Below are 26365 nucleotides of genomic sequence, written 5' to 3'. Positions count from 1 at the left end.
GATACTTGACAAATAGGTTTAAATATGCAGTAACTTGGTATGATACAGTGTGTAAGAGACTCATGCTAAGTACAATTTATTAGTTAACTGATGTAAATTCTAAAGCTCATAACGCTTTGAACTACTACAAAATATTGTTAAAAGAATCAAGAATCTCTTCCGTGTGTTCATAACTCAATACTCTTCACTGTAAGCACTTATAGCAACGAACTGATTTGGAATCGAATACCATAAATACATACTTTAAACAGAAACTATGAATAGTATTATCTTCCTCCTAAATAGAATAGTATGTTATAGAATAGACCCTTTAACATCCTATTCCCTTCAATCAGTTTGGCCAAACTGGATCCTTGTATTAATTAAATTGTTTAGGTAACTAATAAAAAAATGATGCAAATGTTAACATTTATATAACACCTATTTTTCGTTAAATCATCATACTGGTAGTAATGGATTGACCTTCATTTAAGTAGGTAATGCTCATGCTTAGAAAACGTTAGTACATGGCAATTCATTTTCTATTAAGAAAAACCAGTCTACACTAACTTCCCTCTCCACCCCATGGTGTTTCCACTAACACGGGCAAGACATGTTTTCAAGTTGAAATGAATCGAAATATTATTAGTAGCTTCAGTCCAAACTTTTGTAGATGGGAAATGTACGTGCAAATTTCTAATACGAACTACATACGAACCACATTCCCAAATTTAGTAATTCAGTACAATAACAATTTGGTAGTTTTCCTTCACGAGCATGACACTCTAGTTGACGTGTATGTCTTCAATGATATTATAAACAATATTTACCCTGTACACAATCTTTTAACTTCAGATTGTAGAAAATAGCACTTTGAACGGCACGAAGTTACTACAGCCAAATATGCACAATGTACCATAAAGTGTTGTCTATAACAAGAATAAATAAATTCCTCTCAGCTGATATTACAAATTTACAATTTATACTTAAAATTTTGCATGAATTCTGAGTATAAAAAATTATTTTCTTTCCGGGAGAGTAAATTTGGTTTTGTTTCGTTTATATACATTGAAAAACGCATTGGTTTTAACAATTTGTGAAAATTTGGGTACAGGTTCACTTTCGCGTGGAATGGTCCAAGAACACTTATAATCCAAACCAAATGTTCATCTCTATGGGGCTTCGGGGTACCATGAAGTTTGTGAAACTTCAGTTTTCAAATATTTGGAAAATATAACATTACAGGGCCTTGAAGAAAGTTACAGATATGTGTTTACCGAAAGCTGCAAGTCGAAATATCTAAATGGTGACAGAGAAACCATGAAATAATATCAACACCATAATAATGTGGAGTATGCATAGTAGACTGTTCAATATTAAGAAAATTACTGAGACCTAGCAACAACTCCTAAGTGCAGTTTAAGTTCAAGACAAATGTATAACCCTATGGGGTTTCGGCATAAAATACGGATCGTAGAACTCCCATTTATACATATTTCCAAAACATAGCTTAACGTAGTTTTGAAGAATTTACTCGCTTGTATCCAATGAAAACAATAACTCGATACGTTCAATGTCTATCAAAATATCAAATCACAGTAGATCTACAGTTTGTGTATTCAATTATATAATTTCCGAAACGTTTTATTGAGAGTTAATAAGGACTCCAGAAGGAATTCCAATGGAAAATAATTAGGCGTCTGCATTGAGTTTTGTAATTTCAAGGGATGTAACTCCACGTGGTTTTGAAGTTTGTTACAGATATGTGATTACTAAAATCTTTTAGTTGGTCGCCCAACGTTAGAGGCATACCGTGAAATAAAGGTGTATTAGATGTTAAAATTTCAGAAACAATTACTGATTCCCAACAAAAATTTGAATACGATTCTATTCCGATGGATTAAAAGAATACCTTACTAGTATGTCTATAGGAAGACATGGTCTGAAGAGTGCATAGAGCCGTGTAAGATATTGAAAATTGCATGTCAATATCTAATAAGCAGCAGATATTAGAAATTATATATTTGATGACGTAATAAATATAGAGGCATTCTTCGATTTGGATATTTCGTTCTTTGCTTTAAGGAGTAAAAATTAAAAAAAAACTAATATATGTACTTTAATAGATAGTCTAATCGGTGGTGTGCTGTTAAGTATGATAAAATCTCTATAGATTAAGTGAGTACCCATTGTAACTTCTACAGAAAGGCAAGTATGGATAGTTCTTCAAGGCAGTTTAAAGAGTGCATGGAGTGTTATAAAAGAATGCAAATTTCAAGTCAATATTTGTCAACGGAGATGTAAGGAATTATATTTTTGATAACGCCATAAATATAGAGACTTATGAATGTGCTTACTTTCTCTTTGCTATTAGAAAAAGAAGTAAAATAATTCATTTATGTAATAAAATAAACTAATAGGCGTTCCCAATTAAGTGATTTCTACAGCGAACTTCCGTACTTCAGTATCGAAAGTTCAGCCACGCAGTTTAAAGAGTACATGGAGCTTGGTAGTACTGTGAAAATTTCATGTCAATATCTAATTTTGGTTTTAGTCTATAAGGAGGAAAAATTCCACAAAGCATGATGCAACCATATGTACCTTATTTGAGTCTGATGGGAACTTTTTAGTTGATTATAGGGAATCGCTATGGCATAAGTGAGTACAATATAATTTCCGTCGAAGGACACGTTCAACATTAGATTTCATTCAAGCACCATAATAAGTGCACCGAACTTTGTTAAAAAGTGAAAACTCTATGTCGATATCTAACATAATAAGCGAGATATTAGAACTGTATTGAATTACGTCAAACGCCTTTATAGATATGAACTAATATGAACTATTTGATCTTTGCCGTAAGGAGAGGAAATATTAGAGAAGTAATATATGTACTTTAATCAACCGTATAACGGGCTTTCCGCAAATAAGTATGACGGTATCTTTATGGGTTAACTGAGTACTCCAGTATAATTTCTGAAAAAGGACTACTTTAATATCGAAATATATGCCACACAGTTTAAAGAGTGCTTGGAACTGGTTAATTCAGTGCAAATTTTATCTCAGTAGGAGTATTATTAAGAACTGTATTTTTCATGACGTCATAAATGTATTTATCGGAGTTACCTGTTCGTTGTCACACTGAAGACTACTATAATTGTATTGTGAAACGTCGCAATATTGTTCCGTGCAGCATTAGAGCTGTTAACTGCCCAACATTCTCTTCGCTACAAGCTTTCGTGCTCGCCGAAGTCCTGTACTTCCGTTGAGTAGTAGTACCGTAATTAATTTAACCATTCAGCAAAGAATGGTTTTAAGACCAAAAATTTCTCATTAATTGCACTCCACAATGACCTATTTAGATTTCTTTTAAATATAAGAGAAAATGATAGGATGATTTATAAAATATACTGATTAACGTCTTACCTTTAAAGTTTTGTCCTTACACTCTCTCTCTTACTTCACTGCTGAAAGAGGTATATTTTACTGGCGGCGAAAAGTTACGAAGATCACTTTCGTTCTACTACCAAAAAGTAATAAATGATAGGCAGTAGATTTAAGAGAACAAAAAGGAAGGGTGAATGTAAGCACGATGAAAGCTATAAGGAAATTTAAGTCACTACAGTATATCCTCTCCCCTGGGAAAATAAACGAAAGGCATATATTTTTGAATACCCTTATACAGGCGACTGACTACATGGACATTCTCTGTGCCATGGCCTAAACATTTAGAAACGCATTATAATAATTCAATGAAAATATACTTCTTCTGTATTGCCTTAGAAGAAACAAACATGAGATCCATAGTATGGAACAAGAAGGGAAATTTATATAGAATTTATTGCTTTAAGAAAAGTATAATTCCGAATTTTTATCTGATATTTAGATTTGTAATATCTGCGAACCGAGAAGACTAAGTCGACTGCAACACCACCTATTTCTTTAAAGAAAATGAAAGATCATATCGTAGGAATATCAGTCAAGAAAGCTTATAGAAGAACGATTATATACAGGGTGACTGGTAATTCGATGCATTCGTTTCAAGGGGATGTTCTACAAGTACTTGGAAACATTTTCACCTATATGAACCGGGGGTCGCATATCAATAGTTTCTGAGTAATTTGCACATGTGTGATTTCTTTGAAATTTGGTGACTAACAAGAGAAGCACGAAAAAGTTTTACCCTGACCCACTTCCACATATCTTAGACCAATTAAATATTCCATGTGTAATCCTGCATACCTCTGTAGGTCATGTTTTAATGTACAACTCGTAATTCTACACCATTGCTGTGTTATAGGCCCGAACGTGAAGTAAAGTGTATTGGTCCAAAATCTATTACTGCACGTCAGAAAGCAGCGTGGCAACAAGACAGAAGTACCTGCCCCTAGTACATGACTGCATGGCTGGGAAGGGGTGGTGTACGGCCAAGAGAAAACGGGAACTATGACAGATTCCATACACAGGGAATGCATCAGTCTGGCCAAGATTCGAAAAGTGAACGGGTGCGTTCTTTTCTAGGAGGCGGACACCATTTGTCAGCATGCCACGCTCAGATTTCACAGAATCCCGCAACGCACGCAGCAGTGATTCATAGTATATCCTGGTAATTGTGGTACCCTTTGCCTAGAAAACAAGTAGTAATACCTCATACTGATCTCCCCAGAAACGTTATCATTACTTTGGTCGCTCAAGAGTTGAACACGAACTTCCTTTTGTGATGGTACGCCTTCAAGCTATCATTAGCTTCACTAGATTTTTATGCATGTATTTATGCAAGTGAATGATTCAAGGAAGGATTCGGACCTCGCATTCCAGGGTCATCGCATGGGATCCCTGGGAGAATCCCAGCTCGCACCGTGTGGACTTTGTGTTGGACAAACACCGTGCTCGGGGGTTTTCCGTTTCCTCCCACTTTCTTCATTCCACCATTTTCATTTCTCATCATCACCGTCTCCTTTAGCCTAGCCGGCATAAACGTGGGACTAAAATTTAAAGATTTCATTTTCCAGGGTCACATTGATCTTTTAGGTGAGTCTAGTATTAGGGAAGGCACTGTGCCTAGCCTTCTAGAAGGTACAATCCCAGCCTTCGTCTGGTGGGAGTAAAGAAAACCAGTGAAACCAATGACAGCGTGCCGACGTACCACCAACAAAGAAAGTCCGTGTTCAACTCTGAGCGACCAAAGTGATGATCACATTTTATTTCCTGGGCTCATAATGGGGTATTATTACTTCCTTTTCAGGCAAAGGGTACCACTAATACAAATATATACTATGTCTCGCTGCTGTGTGCGTTGCGGGATTCTGTGAAATCCCAGAGCGTGACGAATCTTGGCTAGACGTGCATTACCCTGTGTATAGAATCTGTCATAGTTCGCGTCTTCTCTTGACCGCACAGCACATTCATACTACCTCCTCCCAACTGTGCAGTCATATTCTCGGTGCAAGTACTTCTGCTTTGTTGCCAAGCTGACTTCTGAGGTGCGGTAATGGATTTTGCACCAACACCTTATTTCACGTTCGAATCCATAACACAATAACGGTGCAGTTACGAGCTATACATTACCACATGACCTACAGAGGTATGCAGAATTACACATGTAACACTTCATCATTCTGCGGTATGCGGAAACGGTTCAGATTAAAACTTTCTCGTGCATCTCTCGTTAGCTGCAAATTTCAAGGAAATCACACGTGCAAATTACTCAAACTATTGATATGTGAACTCCGGTTCATATAGATGAAAATGTTCAAAATTATTTGTAGAGTATTCCCTTGCAAGGAATGCATCGAGTTACCAGTCACTTCATATATATATGTATATATAGGGCGGCCCATTTTAATCTTTCCACGGAAGTATCTCGAAAACGGTTGAGCGTAAATGAATCAAACAAAAGCTCAAATAGGAAATAACATAGAGCAAATCGAATGGTGATATCGCGGTGCCACCCAGGGCCGCTCTTCGAGGAAGCTTGGTGCCCAACTTTAAACTTTTAAATGGAATGAGTATTGCCACGTTCGATAGACCTTTAAAAACCAACGTGATGTGGCAAAAGATTTTTCATATCGGTCGCCGTATTCAAAATGGCCTCCAAGATATGTTACCGTATCAGAAAACGTCGAGTAACACTAATATGAAAACGGGTGAACACAAATGAACCAAACAAAAAACTCAAATAGGAAGGCCATGAGGAAAAACTAATGTTGTCGTCGCGGTGCCCCCAGAGCCCTTTTTCATGAGGGGCCAGACCCAACTTATAAATTTTAAACGAAAATATCGGTCAAGAAATACCTCGTTCGATAGATCTTCATACACTAAACAGCGTTGTGGCAAAAAAAATTGTTCATATGGGTCACCGTTTTCATAATGGCCATCAAGACATGGTGCCTGTATCATACAAAACGTCCAGTACCACTAACATGATAACGGTTGGAGATAAATGAATATGATAAAACTCGTATAGGAAATCACAGTTTGTATTTATCATTCCACACCTCGAGAATAATCCAACGGAGAAAAAGATTAAAGTATAAGTGACATAATGCTAAATGGGAAATATAATTGTTAGAAAATTATCTTTCCGATCTCCCTGCGTAAGTGGGTGAAGTGGGAATGAATGGTAAATTCTCAAATGAGAATCCCACTTTCACTTGCAATATGTGTGTTTTTTCTGAAACACTTGGGTGTACAAGTGATTAGTAGTATAATGAACCAATATTGTGCAGACGACTTTAAAGCAAAATCAACGTTTGTACACATTATTCTAAAATTGCTTTGTTCGACAAATTGGTTTCACATTTTAGATAATTCATTTTTGAACAAATCATTGTCTGCAATCGAAACGGAAGGTACCATTTAAGAAGAAATTTACATACTTTTTTCCATTAAAACATCTGTCTCTTATAAAAGCACATTTCAGATAATTTTGTTGTGTAGATACAATTTGCAAAGACTAAGTTTCTAATTTACAATTTCACCGTTCCTTCCCGACCCGCTTCAACAACTTATGGAGGACGTTAAAACTATGATTTTCTAGAAATTAGATTTTCTCTGCATTATGGCACTTTTACTCTAATCATCATCATATCTGTTGCAACATTTTCGAGCCATGAAATGGTAAATACCCTCTGTGATTTTCTACAAGAGCTTTATTCTGTTCATCCTTTGTTATCTTCGACCGTTTTCATATTAGTGGTATTGGACGGTTTATCTGATACAGGTACCATGTCTTGTCATTTTGAAAATGGTGACCCATATGAACAATCTTTTGCCGCAACGCTTTTTAGGTTTTAAAAATCTATCAAACAAGGTATTACTCGCGCCATGTTTCTATTTAAAATTCTAAAGTTGGGCCCTCGGCTCCTTTAAAGGGCGGCCCTGGGTGGTATCGCGACAACACCATTCTATTTGCTCCATGGCTTTCCTATTTTTGTTTGGTTCGTTTATGTTCAACCGTTTTACTCTGGAGAGATTAAAATGGGCCATCCTATATATATATATATATATATATATATATATATATATATATATATATATATATATATATATATATATATATATAAATAGATAGATAGATAGATAGATAGATAGATATAGAGAGAGTATTAACACAAATAGAATGTTAATTTGAATAAGATAAATAGAAGGACATGTTCACTAAATCTTCAAAAGTATGCATGTAATTTTTATGTATACGTATCTTACTACATACAATCTTACTACGAAAATAATATAATGTAGAAATATATAGTCGTTGGAATGTTTTAAATACAGAAGTAATGATAAATTGCTTCCTTTAAAATTACAGTGTATCTGTTTAAGAGCTCGCTTCTCTTGAGGGAAAGAGCAAGAAAATGAAGTTCAGTAGATTCTCCTTTTAAACTGCCGAATTATTCTTAAACAAGATTGACAAATCTTTGAGTTAAAATGTTGATTAGATTGAGCGACATTTGATGAGATTTTATCCTTCGATTTGCATATGCAATTGCCTGGGGTTCTTCAACCCAACACATACCCGACACTAGAATCCGAAAAGATGTACAAAGACAATGAGAAATCATTCTTCTCTGAGACTGGAGGTTGATTGGATATCTCATGAACGTTATAGAAATTGTCAATTAAAGTAAATGTTATGAAACTTACGATTGGTTTTCAGTAAGTCGTATAAAGGGGCTGACAAAGAGGGAAAATTACCTATAACTTTCTCCAATTAGCCAAACTTAAAAACGCTCTCAGGGTTTTCCTTGTACTAGGAACAGAGAAACAGTAAATTTAATTATATCTAAGGTCCACTTTAATTTGGGAACCAATGATGTCCAAGAAAGTACATTTCATTTTCTACAAATTGACACTTACGGAAGTTAAGGAAAAAAAGCTTCAGTGAAAATTTCACACGTTATTTCCAAATAAATTGTACAATAATACAAAGCGATCACCCTAATTGTTTTGCTAAAATAGAAATACATCACATTTTGGAAAAATAGCAGGTGAATTTTTAAACCCATCAAAAGCAAAGGAATGACATACAGGCGCCACTGTTAGAAAGCTAGTACAATAGTACGGAGAAGGATTTAGGCCAATAGCATAATACCCAGCAGAAAAATCAATTGGGTTGAAACGGCTAGCTTTTGCTACTCTTAAAATGTCTAAAGTACTTTCTGTCTAAATCTTAGAAGAAATCACTTGTTTGATTTAAAGCACTTAGGTCTAACACGGACCTTACCCAACCACAAACTTACCGAACCCAATGAATTATGATGGTTGTTCTTTAACAATTCTTAAACGTATCCAATTCCGACGGTTTGCGATTTCAGGTTGGATTGCATGTGAAATAGACTAAGGCCCAACAACCCACTTCATCTGAAAGCTGAAACTTTTACAACCGCACACCTACATCCTGTGGGGATTTTCAAAAATAGGAAGGGATATTTTAAGAATAAATAGAAGCTTTTTCTTTAGTGACGTGATCTAAAGTGTGTTGAGAAGAAATTTAACTTTATATTTCTTCGATTACACTGGGTTCTAGATCAACACACATATACTCATTCTAATATCAGTTACATAGTTGTGCACAAGAAATATTTAAAAATTATTCTAGTTTTGAAACAGTCACCAACAGCTACGGCTGGCTTATTTCACTAATTACAATTTCTATTGTAGTTACTCGATAATTATTATATTAAATATTATTACTTCTATTAGAATTGTTAAAAGTAAATTTTTACTCTGTTGAAATACTATTCACGTTTTCACTGCTTTCTTTTCGCACCTTTAGCTTGCCTTGCAAATCTACGCTTCTACAGTTCCTTTTTCAAAATTCGGAAGGTGCTGCTAATCCATTCGTTAACACTGCTAATCCATTCGTTAACAATGAGATTTTTTCACCAGGTCTTAGTCATTTGCGATTAGGCCCATATAGAGGAAACAAGTATCCTATTGTGTTAAATTTTCAGCAACTAATTCAAATAATTCAGAAGAGCTGGGCTTGTTCTTTACGTTATAATAGGTCTCAAAAACCACGTAAACTTTAAGACAGAAAAATATTTTTTATCAAAGATTGATTGTACTTCTGGTATCGTTCTATTTTGTAGAGCAGCATTGTTTCTTAAAGGCGTCAATGAATTCATTTTGCGTTTTTGTTCCGACGATAAAAATTACATCCAAGCTCTTGCTTTACCTAACAAACAACTTTGGATAACCTTACGCTTCTCATCGTCAGTTAGGTGCAACATATCGCCACAACATTGGAAACTTTGTAGAAAGAAATGGGCTGCGCCAAGGCGACCTCAAGAAAACATGGGGAAATCTTTAAGAATCTTGCATTTGAAACGTTCATCGTATATTAGTATTAGGCTTAGAACGTAATTAAATGGAAAATTGATATTGTGATCACTCATGAACGATACTGAAGTCAAAGTTTTACCCATATGAATATCAGGAAAAGATATTGATGTACGAACAGCATTTCCAATAGATCTCGAAGGAGGTATTACTGTAAATGCTGTATAAAGAACACTGGTGGATATCGAGGACATTGGCATTCCAGAAACGCAATGATCTAATTGACGAACAACATTAGTAGTGACAGGAGCACCAACAATGACAAAAATAGTATACAGGTAATATAGTTACTCGATAATTATTATATTAAATATTATTACTTCTATTAGAATTGTTAAAAGTAAATTTTTACTCTGTTGAAATACTATCCACGTTTTCACTGCTTTCTTTTCGCACCTTTAGCTTGCCTTGCAAATCTACGCTTCTACAGTTCCTTTTTCAAAATTCGGAAGGTGCTGCTAATCCATTCGTTAACAATGAGATTTTTTCACCAGGTCTTAGTCATTTGCGATTAGGCCCATATAGAGGAAACAAGTATCCTATTGTGTTAAATTTTCAGCAACTAATTCAAATAATTCAGAAGAGCTGGGCTTGTTCTTTACGTTATAGTAGGTCTCAAAAACCACGTAAACTTTAAGACAGAAAAATATTTTTTTATCAAAGATTGATTATACTTCTGGTATCGTTCTATTTTGTAGAGCAGCATTGTTTCTTAAAGGCGTCAATGAATTCATTTTGCGTTTTTGTTCCGACGATAAAAATTACATCCAAGCTCTTGCTTTACCTAACAAACAACTTTGGATAACCTTACGCTTCTCATCGTCAGTTAGGTGCAACATATCGCCACAACATTGGAAACTTTGTAGAAAGAAATGGGCTGCGCCAAGGCGACCTCAAGAAAACATGGGGAAATCTTTAAGAATCTTGCATTTGAAACGTTCATCGTATATTAGTATTAGGCTTAGAACGTAATTAAATGGAAAATTGATATTGTGATCACTCATGAACGATACTGAAGTCAAAGTTTTACCCATATGAATATCAGGAAAAGATATTGATGTACGAACAGCATTTCCAATAGATCTCAAAGGAGGTATTACTGTAAATGCTGTATAAAGAACACTGGTGGATATCGAGGACATTGGCATTCCAGAAATGCAATGATCTAATTGACGAACAATATTAGTAGTGACAGGAGCACCAACAATGACAAAAATAGTTTACAGGGTGTTTCAAAACAACACCGACAACGTTAAGAAGATGATTTCAAATACCAAGATAAGGCAAAAATTATAGACCAACCTGGGTGCAAAAATGTTTCCATTCGGAGTTGTAGGCTGCAAAAAAATGAATTTTTAAGGTCCATATTTCCAAACGCATGGGACCTACCATAGTCGGGTCAACACTTACTTAAGAACTATTACGTGCTCTATCCAAAAATTCATATTTAAGGATCCTAAGGCATCCGCGTAACTATGTTATAGAGGGAGTTTGGCTACAGGCATATAATTTGAAGTTCTCACTAACTATATAAAATACCGCAGGATTCTGAATATAGATATATGGACAGGGCACATACTAGTTCCTAATTGAAGTCTTCATGTGACCACAGTGGGTCTCATAGTATAGGAGCTATGGAATTTAAAGTTATTTTTTTCCTATTTTCGGCAGCCTGTAACTCCGAAAGTAAGCATTTGTGCGCCCAGGTTGGTCTATACATTTTCTTATCTTCCACTTCTCAAAATGTGTTATTTTTAAACACCCTGTATATTTCCAACATTGAACGTCATTTGGTAACTAAGACCACTAGAGCAATAAATCAAAGATACGTTATGCGTGTAAATCATTCCCATAGAATAGGTAATAAAAGGATTTATGTTTAGATAGGGACCGGATAAAAATACCGTTGTAGCTTTTGTCACAAGAATAAGTAACTATATTGGGCAAACTCATACTAAGGAGAGCGTTACTTTTAGAGTAATTCATGTTATTTATACGATTTTTTATTTATCAGCGTTTAAACTAAGTGTTTGCTTAAAGGGAATTTCCTTCTCAGTCGTTTCATTAGCACTGCTGGAACTTCAACGCGTAACAGATTGAATACAACAACGTAATCGATTAGTGACAACTTCGGTACTATTGTCATAAGGAAGTCAAACCTCTATTGCAAGACACTGACTCATTTATCAAGCTGAGCTCCTCCGTCGCTAAGCGGTTAGCGTACGCGCCTTTGGCGTGGGAGACCCGGATTCGATTCCCGGCGGGAGCTCATGTTGTTCGGATTCCACGTTATGCAGTAGGTCCACGTCTCATATAGCCTCGCTGCTGAAAGGGACGCTAAACTAAAATCAACTCAACTCCTTTATCAAGCTAGTGATTACGACTATCCAAAAGAACTAAGAAAGACTCAGTAGTTTCCCAAAGAATGCATAGGACTGCTTTATTCTTGCAATGATCTTGATGTACTCTGTAGATTAATTTCATGAAAATCTATAGCTGTACTATTTTTATTAATATCAGTTTCTAAATTTTGAATTTGAGTTTCATGGTTTACTTGTACTGAACTGACCTCATCAATGCGGTTGTCCAAGTTTGTGATTCAGCACATACTTCCTGTCTCATCTAGTTTTCATTTTTTCTACTCGAGAAGTTAAAACTTGCATATCAAACCTAACTTCTTCATAAGTCTTCCAGGTTTCTTTTGATGACTACTACTTAGCCTTTAAATGTGAATTATCATTGTTATCTTTAACTTCCGAAGGAGCATTGCGAGCTGTAACCAAAGGAGAAGAAGATACTGGTACATGTAACTAATTTGTGATCATTTCGTTAGTTTCATTGAATATTAGAGGAAGAATCCTGAATAACAACTTTCCTACAATTCTCTCCATTATATTTAGGTTGGCAGTCAGGTCACAATCAATTGAATGATTACTAACAGCATGATATGATGATATGACACTGTATGTGTCTATGACTAACAGAGGGGAAGTGGAACCATCTGTGAATCAATCATATAAAACTGAATTATTTCTGCGAGAAGCGTAATTGATCCTCAGAATCGGAAACCGATACTTCCAAGTTTCCTCTAGTTGCTCCTACTATTACCCACAAATTTCATAAACATTCCTTTACAAAAAAGCATTAACAAAAGCTCACGCCAGTGAATAATTCCACCATTTACTCATCTCTCGCTTTACTTACTAAGTGTGCCTTAAATATATACATAAAACCCGTTAGTGTCCTCTCTCTAGCATGACAAGTCCTGCCATCGTCTCCAAGAACTGTAATATACCTAAGACAGAGCATCGTAACTAAAAAGCATGGACCTCCCCGCAGAAATGTCGAAAGGACCTCTCCACGTACTACAGCACAAATTTTTTACTTTAGATGTTCCATCTAGTCTGTCGCTGTTTGCTCATATGTAAGAAATTACACATATTATTAACATATGTCAAACTTTCCTTGCAGAAACGGCACGATTTAAAATAAATTAACACATAAGATATTTACAATTAATATATATAAACTCACCAAAACTTATGGATCCTGCTAACACTTTTGAAACCGGTGAACCTTCTGGAAAAGAATTTGATAACTATTTTGTCAATATGGACATGGTAACTTAATCCTCAGAATTATGTAAGAACTTAACCATCTGCAACATTATGCTTCAAATATACCCTGACCAGCCAAATATTATTTCAATCTACCTAATATATGGTATGTCCAACTTTAGCTAGTAGAACAGCACCAATGCTAGGGATGGGCACGAGCGAGTTTTTTTTGAAACTCGACTCGACTCGAAACAGACATCTTTGAACTCGACTCGAGAACTTGGCTTGAAAAATTTCCTCCAACCGGACTCGAATTTGGTTCGAGTTTCGAGTCGAGTCGAGCCGAATCGTGTGTGTAGTTCAAGTACTCTCTTCAAGTATCATACCTACACAATAAAATTATTATTAATGACACTACTAATACTACTACTACTACAACTTATTATTATTATTATTATTATTATTATTATTATTATTATTATTATTATTATTATTATTATAAGGGCCGCCGTGTCATTGGTAGAGCGTTCACCTCTGGTGCGTGGGGTCCCGGGTTCCATCCCTGCTTCCGCCAAATGAACTTTGTGATGGATGAATACCGTGTGCATGGGTTTCCTCGGGGCTCGCCCATTTCCTCCCACTTTCTTCATTCCAACATTTCATTCATTTTTCATCCCCCTCTCCTCTTGCCTAGCCGACATAAGAGTAGGACGTAAAACTCAAAGATGTATTATTATTACAGCGTTTTTGGTTCGCAATCGGAAGGTCCCATGCTAGAATCCAAAGTTCAGTATCCTGACAGGTTTTCCAGGATTTTCCTCAGTTACGCCAGGTCAATGTTGAGATGGTACCTCAAAATACAGACCCTGACCGCCGTCCTCCTACTTCCTTTCCCAATGTTGTTATTATTGTTAAATGGTTGAGTGCTCCAGTGTAAAATGGCCTCTTAAGATTGTATCTGGTAGCTTAGTAATAAATAAATAAATATCTCTCGTTCACTTAATTCTGCAAAAGATGGCTGATGGTGGGCATGAAGTCATACGTAGGGATGTGCGATACTTCGATATATCGATCGATCGATCGATATTTTGTAAATATCGAAATTTCGATATTTTGTAAATATCGAAATCGATATATCGATACTTCGATATTTTCGATATTTCGATATTTTTCGATATTTCGATACTTCGATATTTTTCGATATTTCGATACTTCGATATTTTCCGATATTTCGATATTTTTCGATACTTCGATATTTCGATATTCTTCGATACTTCGATATTCCTCGATATTTCGATATTTTTCAATACTTAAATATTTCGATATTTTTCAATACTTAAATATTTCGATATTTTTCTATATTTCGATATTTCGATACTTCGATACCATTCGATATTTTGATAATGGAGGTGGTCCCCATAATTACTAGAAAACATGTTTTAATTACAAAAAATAAATAAGAAAATGTTGCGTGCAGTTTGCCCGTAAATAGATGGCTGAGCGCCGCAGATCAACAACTGATATCAAGGCATATTTTGAGTTCTATACTGAAATGGCTGTAACATATTCTGTGTGCCAAACATGATCAAAGCCTAAACAATATAGTCAACATGATGCCAGAATCGAGAAAATGTGGCGATCCATAAGGGCGCATATAATCTGCGAGCCTTATCCTTAGTTTTCTCGAAACTTCCTTGATGTTAGTCAGTCATCTGTGGCGCTGAGCCGTTCAAACACGACATTGTGTAACAGGAAAAGAGCTGAATAATTAATACCTGCTGTGTTTATAAACTCTGGTATAATTGGATAGAATAGATATATTTATACAATATTCCAGATATATTTATACAATTTCTACATACTACTCCTCTTATGTTGTCGGAAACGCAAAAATTACGTGAATCAGGGGTGCCCACAGAGGGGGGCTATGACGCAAACTGCGTCATTGAAATATTTGGGGGGGATAAAAATCTATATGAATATGTTTGAAGGGGTGTAAAAATTAATCAAAAAGTAGATTTTTTCATGGAAGAACACCTACGGATAGACAATTGGGGGGTGCGTCATGGACATAAGGGGGGGGCACCACTGCGTGAACTACAACTAAACTTGCACACAAACTTTTATAGTATACATACTACGAATCTTTGTTTCTTACAATTGAGTATAACTGGTGAACAGGAAACTTATTGAAGTGAATATACAAGAGAAAATGAGATTTTCGTAAAAATAATTCTGACCATCGTGATAGTAATAAGAATTTAAGTAAATGCTCAAAACTTGCACTAAATAGGAATTGATAAACTTTCTCTTCCTTACAGAAATCTCATTAAAAAGGCAAAAAAAAAAAAAAAAAAAACACAATAATGTTATACCACCGGACTGGATAAGCGAAGTCTTACTTAAATGTTACAGTGCTATCTTTAAAAATTACATAGTACTCTTCTGAAATCTAACATGTTTTTGTAAGCCTGACAATATTTCAATTCTTTTTTAAGAGTAGGTAATAAAAAATTACCAATTTTTATTTTGTAAAGCATCATACAATTATCATATTTGTCATATTCAAAATATGTTATGACGTATTCACAACTTCAAAAAACAAATATTTTAATATTTATAAAAATGATAGCTACAATTTACTATATACCAAATAATTCAATCAGTTCTGCTTAAAGAAATTAGTGATGTAATATAGACAAATAGACTTGCATATCAGTATACCATTAGTAATGTGAGGTGGAAAATTTTCCGCTATATTTTTTCCGGAAAATTTTCCGTTCTAAAAAATATCAGCAATCAAGTAACAATTCATCAGTAATCATAAAATTGGTTGAATTCATGTACAGAAATGTAAAAAAGTGGAAGTTCGTTTAAAGAATCTGAAAATTTTCATGGCTCAGATAATTTTCAGTACAATGTAGGAACAAGTGAAACAATTTTTCATGAATCGAAATATTTTTGTCTTATATGGAAAATTGAAGAATTTTTTATGAGTCGCAAAATTTTCGTCATTTTGAAGTAAAGAGTAAAACAACTTTTTGTGAATCGGAAAGTTTTATTGCTCTGCAGAAACAAGTGAAAGAAATTTTCATAGGTCGGAAAATTTTCATGACGATGTAGAAACAAGTGGAAAAACTTTTCATAAGCCGGACAATTTTGGATATTATGTATAGTGATGTTAAGTGGAAAATTTTCCACTATATTTAACTGTACATTCAGCTACGAAATTGAATTTCTGTAGAGGAAAGTTAGTCAGCAACAAATTATAATTTTCCAATTAGATTTCGGGAACCGGAAAATTTTCCAATATTTCAAGTTGGGAAGTAAAATTTTACACAGTGTTTCTCTCTCTCTTTTCATCTGCGAGCTCCTTCGTTGCTAAGCATACGCGCCTTTGGCATGGAAGACCTGGCTTCGATTCCCAGCAGGAGCTCATGTAGTTCGGTTCACGTTAATCAGTTGGTCCCGTCTTATATGGTCTCGCTGCTGAAAGGGACGTTAACTCAAAAACAACTCAATTCAACTCCTCTCTCTCTCTCTCTCTCTGTGTGTGTGTGTGTATGTGTGTATGCCAAGTGCAGAGAACATGACTTCGTAGAGTACAAATATCTCATTCTATTATTTAAAATTTCAATTTATTAAAAGTCATGAATGTTTTCCGATTCATAAAAACATACTCCACTTATTCATATATCGTTGTTTAGCCATAAAATTTATTGGTAATAAATATTGTCTTTAAAAGTTTCATGAAGTGAAAATCTAATGATTTTTCATTTCAAGAATGTTTCAAAAACTTGAATGCGTTCTTCCCTCAGAATCCACCTTTGATCTTACAATATTAGATTTCGTCAGTTTAATACGCATAAGACTGTTTTCTCATAGCTTTACCACTTTTATAGATTTACATTCTGCAACATTTATAAATAAGTAGATATAATAGAGAGAGAAAGAGAGAGAGAGAGAGAGAGAGAGAAACACTACGTAAATTTTTACTTCCCAACTTGAAATATTAGAAAATTTTCTGGTTCCCGAAATCTAATTGGAAAATTATAATTTGTTGCTGTCTAATTTTCCTCTACAGGAATCGTATATCTCAATGTGCAGTTAAATATAGTGGAAAATTTCCCACCTAACATCACTATACATAATAGCCAAAACTGTCCGGATTATGAAAAGTGTTTTCACTTGTTTCTACATCGTGATGAAAACTTTTCCGATTCATGAAAATTCCTTACATTTGTTTCTACAGAGCAATAAAACTTTCCGATTCACAAAAAGTTGTTTTACTTTTTGCTTCAAAATGACGAAAATTTTCCGACTCATAAAAAATTCTTCAATTTTTGCATACAAGACACAAAATATTTCGATTTATGAAACATTATTTCACTTGTTCCTACATAGTACTGAAAATTGTGTGAGGCATGAAAATTTTCAGATTCTTTAAACGATCTTTCACTTTTTAACATTTTTATACATGATTTCAATCAATTTTATGAATACTGATGAACTGTTACTTGATCACTGATATTTGTTAAGAACGGAACATTTTCCGGAAAAATATAGAAGAAAATTTTCCACCTCACATCACGGCTAAACAACGATATAGGAATACGTGGAGTATGTTTTTATGAATCGGAAAATTTTCCGGAAAAATATACAAGAAAATTTTTCACCTCACATCTGACGGTTTGCCTTAACTGACGGTTAAGAGATATCGAGACATTTTATTAGAACTGGCCCTGAAAGTGGCTGGAAAGCTTAGAAGCAAGTCCTGTCATGCCCTACTTTCTAATATCCATAGCATTTTTTTCTTCGATATTTTTCGATACTTCGATATTTTTCGATACTTTGATATTTCGATACTTCGATATTTTCGATACTTCGATATTTCGATACTTCGATATTTTTCAATATTTCGACACTTCGATATTTCGATACTTCGATATTTTTTCGATACTTCGATATTTTTCGATATTTTTCGATATTTCGATACTTCGATATTATCGACCGATATATTATCAAACCTTCGATATTTCGATATTCGATATATCGATCGACTTTCGATATTTGGTCGATATCGAAGTTCGATATTCAAAACTGGATATCGCACAGCCCTAGTCATACGTTTCCAGGTACATATACACTTCCTAAGGGACCACCACTTTCACGATACTTTTTCGATACGAGACAGATACAAACTTCGTCTCCTAGACTATTGTCATGATCTGTATATGAGTAACTCTAAGACACAATCTATGCTATATTCGCGAAGGGTTTTCTCGAGATTCGTGTAAAATTGATTCAAATGCAAAGTTCTCCGCGGCCCAATGCATATTGCACTAATTTTAATGGCCCATATGTAATTTGCATATTTATGGGACTTCATATATCCGAAATTAAATCATACACTACTATAACACTCGGGATCAAAATTGTTTTTACGCTAGTTTCTTTAGATGGAACTGGACATGAATGTGGGTATATACAAAACAAATTTGATCAAAGAATTGTTGTGAATGAATATTAGTCTAGTAGTACTTTACTGAGCAAATAGGTAGAACGATACGGAGGAGAGATTTAAATCGGATAAGCACAACAGTGGCTTGTGATTGAAGAAGACAAAATTATGTATGTAACACTGCTGTCAGAAATAAGATAAAGTATTAATAATTATAATATATTGTAGATATTCGCTATTAATAATATAATAATAATAATAATAATAATAATAATAATAATAATAATTTCAGCACGCAAAGTGTCACACATGTAAGTATTTCGTGAAAGCAGATAAATGAACTTGTTTTCCCGATTGCCTTTGTAAATAGCTGTGGGATTCTTCCGGTTATTTGAGGAGTGTCTGCAAATTTTGACTACCATAGCTTTGCTCAGATAAATGACACACTGCCGCAGAAAAGTAATATTGTTCTCTTATTTTTATTACCTACTATAAAAAAGGAAAGAGCTTAAAACTATTCAGTAAAGAAAAGTCTGAATCTCTGTAGGGACCTCTGATTACAGATTCCGTTTGGTGGTAACTTGTTTACTTGCATAGTTGTAGGGCTGTTGAACAATAAACCACACGTGCTCAGTTGTAATCCAGTCTAAATCTGTAAGAACGTTTGCCTCCAATGAATAAGATAAAAGAATTTCCGGCCATACGAAATATAAAGAAGCGAAGTCAGCACTTTATTTACCATGATATGTGGGGAGCGCGGTAGCTCAGTGGTAGAGCGTTCACCTCCGGTGCTTGGAGTCCCTGGTTCGATCCCAGCTCGCGCCGTGTGGACTTTGTGGTGGACAAACCTTGCTCATGGGTTTTCTTGGGGTTCTCCCGTTTCCTTCCACTTTCTCCATTTCACTCATCTCTCATCATCACCGTCTCCTTTAGCCTAACTTGAAGATTTCATTTCATTTTTACCGGTGGATTTAGCGAACATAATGATAATTGTCACTTCTGGTAAAATTAAGTTATTAGGTGGACTGGATTGGTATTAAACCACAAGATAAACTTGTTTGGTATGTGTCATTGTATCGAATTGCATAGGAATGATGAACTTTATTTTCATACTTACTCGAATGTCAGAAAATGTGGCATACAATTATCTTTCCACAAGCTGCCCATATTATACAAATAACAACATTGTTATACGGAATAGGCTTTTTGCAAATATTGGTAATAATAATAATAATAATAATAATAATAATAATAATAATAATAAATGACGATTATTCTTCTCGCAAGAAATTCCAAATATTAGGAATTTAAAAATACCATAGGAAAATTATACAGCTAAAGACAATATAGGAATATTACTAAAGAGTATTATGAAGATAATTTAAAGTTAAGTATGATTTCTTTTGTCCCTAGAATTCCTTATAATGATTGATGCTGACAGAAAAACAGACTAATAAAGCAATATGTTAATACTGAAAAATTAGTAATTTCTTCATATAGCCCATGATAAGATATTCAGAAAAGTGATCAATTTTAAATTATTCCTTTTAATAATCATTCATAATGAGAGCCATTTCAACGCAGCTATACAGTTACAAATATAAAGACAAGGAGATTAATTGTTGATAATTATGGTTGGAGGGGGTAATTCGATATATATATATTTAAAATATTGGAAAATATGGTAAATTTTACGTATTAATTAATTACCAGTATTCATAACGTGAGAGCTTCTTCAACACGGCTATAGCATAAAAGTGTGTACCAGGAGATAAATTGATACCGACATCAATTTGATTAAAGAGGGGTTACATGAGACACATCATGTATAGGCCTATATCCATCTTAGAATAACCCGGCAACCCTGTTATTTTTCTGTTCTGGAGTTAGCAGTTATCTGAATCACCGCGGTGCTCGGCCCGGGTTCAGGGTTGTCAACGGATCGAGTGGTTCGGCTTACAGCTCATCTACTATCGAGCCGAACCGAGAAGTGAGCCGAGTCAACACCTCACCTAACCGAGACGGCAAAAACCGATGGCTCGCCTGAGCCGAACCGAACCGATTCGGTGGCTCATCCCGAACAAGCCGGGTCAGGCCATCGACTCAATTGAGCCGAGTCGATGGCTCATCCCAACCGAGCCGGCTCGAGCTGTTTGCTCAGTTGAATCGAGCCGAGCCCGTTGGCATCACTACCCGGGTTGGGCTTCTGCTTAGGTTCAGAAATACGACCGTGCAGGTCTCAGCCTTGATGGTAAAAGCTACAGTATATACATATATATGTGCTCACGACATTTGAGGCTGTCTTTTTATTTTTAAAAAATCTATTGTTGTCTCGTTATCGAGACGAGATGAGATGTAAGCAGTGTCCCCTCTCGTGAGCAACACTAAAAGTATTCCACATTACGGCTTACATTTCTCTTGGCTTTCGCTTTCCAGTTTAATCAGGCCATGATTTCAAAATGAGCTAAACGAGCGAGCCATGTATCAAACTCGACTCGACTCGAAACTCGATGTCAAAAACAGTAACTCGACTCGAGAAAACTACTTTTGACTCGGCTCGAAACTCGACTCGTGCCCATCCCTAACCAATGCGGTTGGCATGGAAACAATGAAATCTTGGTAGGTGGTTAGAAACATGACACTTCACATCCGTGTACTCAGGTCACTTAAAGAAATTCCGCGGAGGGGGTAGGCGAGCTCGAATCTGACTTCAATGACATCTCACAGATGTTCAACTGAGTTCAGATCAGATTAATTTGGTGGCCATTACGGTTACTAAAATTCACCACTCTGCTGATCTACCCAGTGTAGCACAAGGTTTTCCTTATGGAAAGGTGTGTTGTCCTCTGTAAAATGCCATTCCTGGCTCAAGATATCGTGGATATGAATGGATGTACGTGCTCAGCAGTGAGCTGCCGATAGCTACAAGCCGTAATGTTGCCCCCACACGCATTAGTGGGTCCATGGATGAACATATGATTTTTTAAAAATTGTAATTGAGCCACCATCGGGCTGTCATTCTGCTCTACACGTTTCGAGCAGCTGTTTTCATGGAAGAGAACGTATTCTGACTAGATCATCGATGTGATGAAGGCAGTATTGCGATTCATCGGATCATAAAATGTACAATTGCTCTGCAGTCTGATAACGATTCGCTCACGCTCATTTCAGTCGTTATTGATGATGCTATGTGGTTAATCCTGACGGAATATTAGGTTCGGAGGCCAATGTCTATTAGTGTACACTGAACTCCGTACTCACTCATACCCCTGTCTATCAAAATTCTCGTTGACTTTTTAGATTAGAGTTCCGATCTTTTAATGTAAATATTCATCTTTTGTGGGACACACTGTACCTCTCCTTACTCTGTGTCAAAAACTTCCAAAATTTATATTTTTTATCGTTTTACCTGTGAAAGGGAATGAGATGATGCTAAGGTGTGTCAAGGTACCCTAGATCGTCGTATACAGCCCTGGACTGTGTCCCTGGACACAGACACTCCTGTCAAAAATTGACCTTAATCTTTGACCCCCAAATTAGATAGTCCTCCTAGAAAACCTACGAAATTTATAATTTTTGGTAATTTTATGCCCATGAAAGAAAACGAGATAACGTAAGGTGGGGTCATAGTTCTATCCAGCTTTGGGCCGTGGCCCTGGGCACACACCCTTCTTTCAGAAGTGGGCCTTGACCTTTGATCCCCAAAGTTAAGTATCTCTGCCAAAATTTAGAGTAGATGGTCCTAGATACCCGTAGATCATTGACCCCTGACCTTTAAAAAAAATTGCTGACTCGGCTAGATATAAAGCCACTCCTACTACTATGGAGTTAATATTAGTGAAGAATAAAGAAATGATACCGGTCGATTTCTTTAAAATATTCCACGGTAACTTTCGTAGAAAATAATTCAATTTTAATATAATTATATATATATATATATATATATATATATATCTTTAAGGCTTTCCTACATCCTCCTGCGTTTGCTTAAAATCATTCAAGAATGAGTGGCGTATTAAGTCCTCATAATATTGGGTAGACGTATCCAGCAATTTGAAATACTTCTACCATGATAAATTTGTATCAATTATGTATAAGATTTGATTCAATATGACACAAATCAATTTTGAGTCTTCACAATCATCCCCAGTACTTGAATTTAAAAGCATTCGCAAATGCATAGGGCAACTTATCGCCTTCCCTCCTGATTTACATATATATATTCTACGATAACGTTTGTAAAATTATTCGATTTTGTGAATGCCTTGTATGTATTTATTAAGACTATCACACATTTCCTACGGCGTGTAGTTGAAGTCAACCAAGAATGAGGTTTTGGTAACGAATCGTTTGTGCTTCCCTCGGTTATTTCATTCTCTCAGTAACGGCTCTCCTTCCGCGAAAGCACATTATAGCAGCTGTATACAAATAGAGGAGGAAAAAAGTGTTCACCAGATTAGGTGAGAGAAAAGGAAAAAAATACACTCATACCATCTAGCAAAGTGATCTTTTCCAAGTTGAAACTGATCAAAACTTAGTTTCATTCATCATTTCACCGTTTTTTTAAAATTTATTTTTAATAAATCATTTCACGCTTCTATTATGGAGATTTATATTAAAATGTAGCTTACATCTATCTGATCTATTAACTCGTATAAACTTCTTAAACGTATATTTTAATTGTTTTCTAGAGAAATAAAGTTCATTATATATATATATATAATACAGTAGACCTTTGCACAAGATGGCTGAAAGAAAGGAGGGAACTCAGTACTGTTCCCAATTCAACTTTCCACCTTCTAAGGCAGGCCCTGCTGCTCGGGTCACGAACTCCTTTTGGAACGAACAATGAACACAATAACCGAAAATTAAACTAAAATGCTATTTTGGCTGTTAACCAAACTCTCTTTAACTTCTCTCACTGTACTTAAGTAACATAGGTATATTTGTAGTTTTCATGGAGCTAAAATCTTCTTTTCTTTATCTTAGGTGTCTGGAGACATGGGTACAACTTCATTGCCTAGATACATTGAAGTCCTTGAAGCCGTGGCTGTGAGCAAGGAGGTAGATGGCATAATTGTATCATTTCAGTGGGAAAGTAAAACATTCTGTTCAATTTTCAAGCCTAAACTTTGTCATAAACACCTAGATCGTACCCTTTCACCTCCAACAGAAGTTCTGATAAGCGTATGGAAGCTGCCAGAAGTGAATTATTACCCATTCGATGAGAAGTTCTACATCACAGATTTATGGTGTAAATCTGAGACAAAATTGAATTTACCAGAACCGATTGTAGACATTCTCGGGTATGTGATTAGTATTTCTCCGGAAGTAATCGTTATCAGACTGGAGCCATTTAATGAGTCTGTGGTGTATAAAGTTCAGAACTTGTCTGACTCAATTCTTTTGAGCTGCAGTGATTTTGTAATCGTACGAGCATTATTTGTTCGAATGTCCACAGATTATTTCGTTCCTTTGGAGGTGTATTGGGATCCTGAATTTTGTAAGGAAAAATATTTAACGCTTTTCAACACACGTTTGACCCTTGCAAAACAACCGCAGAAAGTAATATCGAATGTTTCTAGAAACAGTTACCACGGGATTTTGCCAGTACGCAGTGTGCCAAGTGTTGTGTATGCAGTGAGAAAGAAGACCTACGAAGTATATGTTGCCACTTTTGATTCTGCGTTCCAAATCAGCAAAGGTTCAGTGTACTCGCGTGAATCAGGGCATAGAAATAAAGAGTTGGAATTGGGAGATTGGGTCGAATCTTGGATTATCGGGTTTGGTCCAACTGAAAATTGGAAATGTCGCCAGTTACATATCATATGCACATGGAGTCCTGAAATAAACCAAGAAGTGGAGAAGTTTTTGGATACATTTATAGCAAAGGGAGAATTTAGCACTTCACCTATTGTGTCGGGTGGAATTCTTACAAGTAGTAAAGAACCTACAGAACGACAACGGAGTCCGCCGGAACAAAATCAGGCTAAGTTGACGGAAGTAACCGAAGAAGAAGGAGTGTTTTGTGCCTTTTCCCGCGTATTTCATTTCACACGTAATCAGTTCAAAATTTTTGGAATTCCAATATCGAACACCGACATCAAATTAACGTCTTTGCTTTCTTCAGGTGAGTTATGCATAATGTTATATATAAAGCTGAATATTTATTTTTTTATGCAAATAGGTAATTTTAGGGAGGACACCGTAGGCTATGTATAATTTAATTGAGGTTCACATATTAAAGAGAGGGTTCAAAATTTGATTTAATTTCCAGCTTAGTGTCCTTTTCAGCAGCGAGGCTACATGACACGTGGTCTTACAGCTTAATGTAGGATCTGAACCACATGAACGTCTTCCGGGAATCAATTCCAGGTCTCCAACACCAAAAGTGCGTACTCTAACTGCTTAGCCACAAGGGAGTTCGATCAAAATTTACATAAATAATAGTGTGTCTCACGAACTCCTCAAATTATAAGGGCAAAAATTGATATATAAACCTCCTATAAGGTAACCCGTGCCCCACCGTTCTAAAAAAAAAATCCCCCTAAGGCAATAGATGGGCAATTTACATTTTTTTTTCTCCATACTCAAAATTAAAGTTTCATAGCACTTCGCTCGAGCCGGGTGTTTCATCATGGCACTTTTGTAGAAATACCTATCCTGAAAAAAATAATAATTTATGCCAGTTACGTAATGCCATACCGTGTCTCTGTTATGTATGAATCTTTAAATGGACTTAAACTAGGGTGAACATGGTTTTTATTTTTCATTTCGACTCAGATGCACGTTCTAAAGAGATAAAAGGGAGTCAAAGTTTCAATCATTTTCCATGAACTTACTTTTGTTGTGCGACGCCCGATGCTTTAACTATTGTATATATATATATATATATATATATATATATATATATATATATATATATATATATATATATATATATATATATAGATAGATAGATAGATAGATAGATAGATAGATAGATACAGGGAAGTAGCATAATTCGGAAGTAATTTGTTCATACTAGCTTTGCTATCTTAAATAACTAGAAATACAAATGTCTGAACAAAGCAACGTTTTTTAAAAATAATAATTGTGTAACAGTTTCGCTAACTAAGTGAACATATTGGCTTCATCAGATGTCAGGCTGCGTCAGTGTGTGATGAAGCCAATATGTTCAGTTAAATGGTGAAACAATTACACATTTATTATTTAAAAAAAAAAACGTTGCTTTGCTCAGCGATTTGTATTTCTAGTTTAAGATAATTCCGAAGTTTCTTCAATGCGAATAAAGTTTCTATTGCCAACGAATATATAACATAATATGCATATCTCATCAGTGAATTTTTACTGAACACATTTCGCTGTAGTAATTAGGTAGACTTGAAAACAGAAATAATGGAGTTAAGAAAGGGAACGATGGTTTAGTACTAAAATGTTGATTTGGTATAACGGATGCTTGGTTCTATCTAGAAGATGGTAGTATCGTAATTAAGATCACCAGTTTGTGAACTTCCTACAGGGT

At 35.4% G+C, this 26365-nt stretch overlaps 1 protein-coding gene across 2 annotated transcripts in view; it reads left to right on the top strand.

Moving 5' to 3' along the window:
• LOC145676019 (uncharacterized) overlaps positions 1–26365 on the top strand; it is a 74648-nt gene that overhangs the window by 8644 nt on the left and 39639 nt on the right. For both annotated transcript variants that reach the window (XM_081746859.1, XM_081746860.1), the window contains one exon: positions 23830–24970. In XM_081746859.1, coding sequence (XP_081602985.1) covers positions 23842–24970 — 1129 coding nt within the window. In that variant the 5' untranslated portion in view covers positions 23830–23841. The remainder of the gene's footprint in view (positions 1–23829; positions 24971–26365) is intronic.

The sequence above is a fragment of the Thermobia domestica genome, chromosome 18, assembly GCF_964235325.1.
Source record: "Thermobia domestica chromosome 18, izTheDome1.hap1.1, whole genome shotgun sequence".
Classification (NCBI taxonomy): domain Eukaryota; kingdom Metazoa; phylum Arthropoda; class Insecta; order Zygentoma; family Lepismatidae; genus Thermobia; species Thermobia domestica.
Note: the sequence above shows the minus strand (reverse complement) of the source record. Positions and strands in the feature narration are given on the sequence as shown.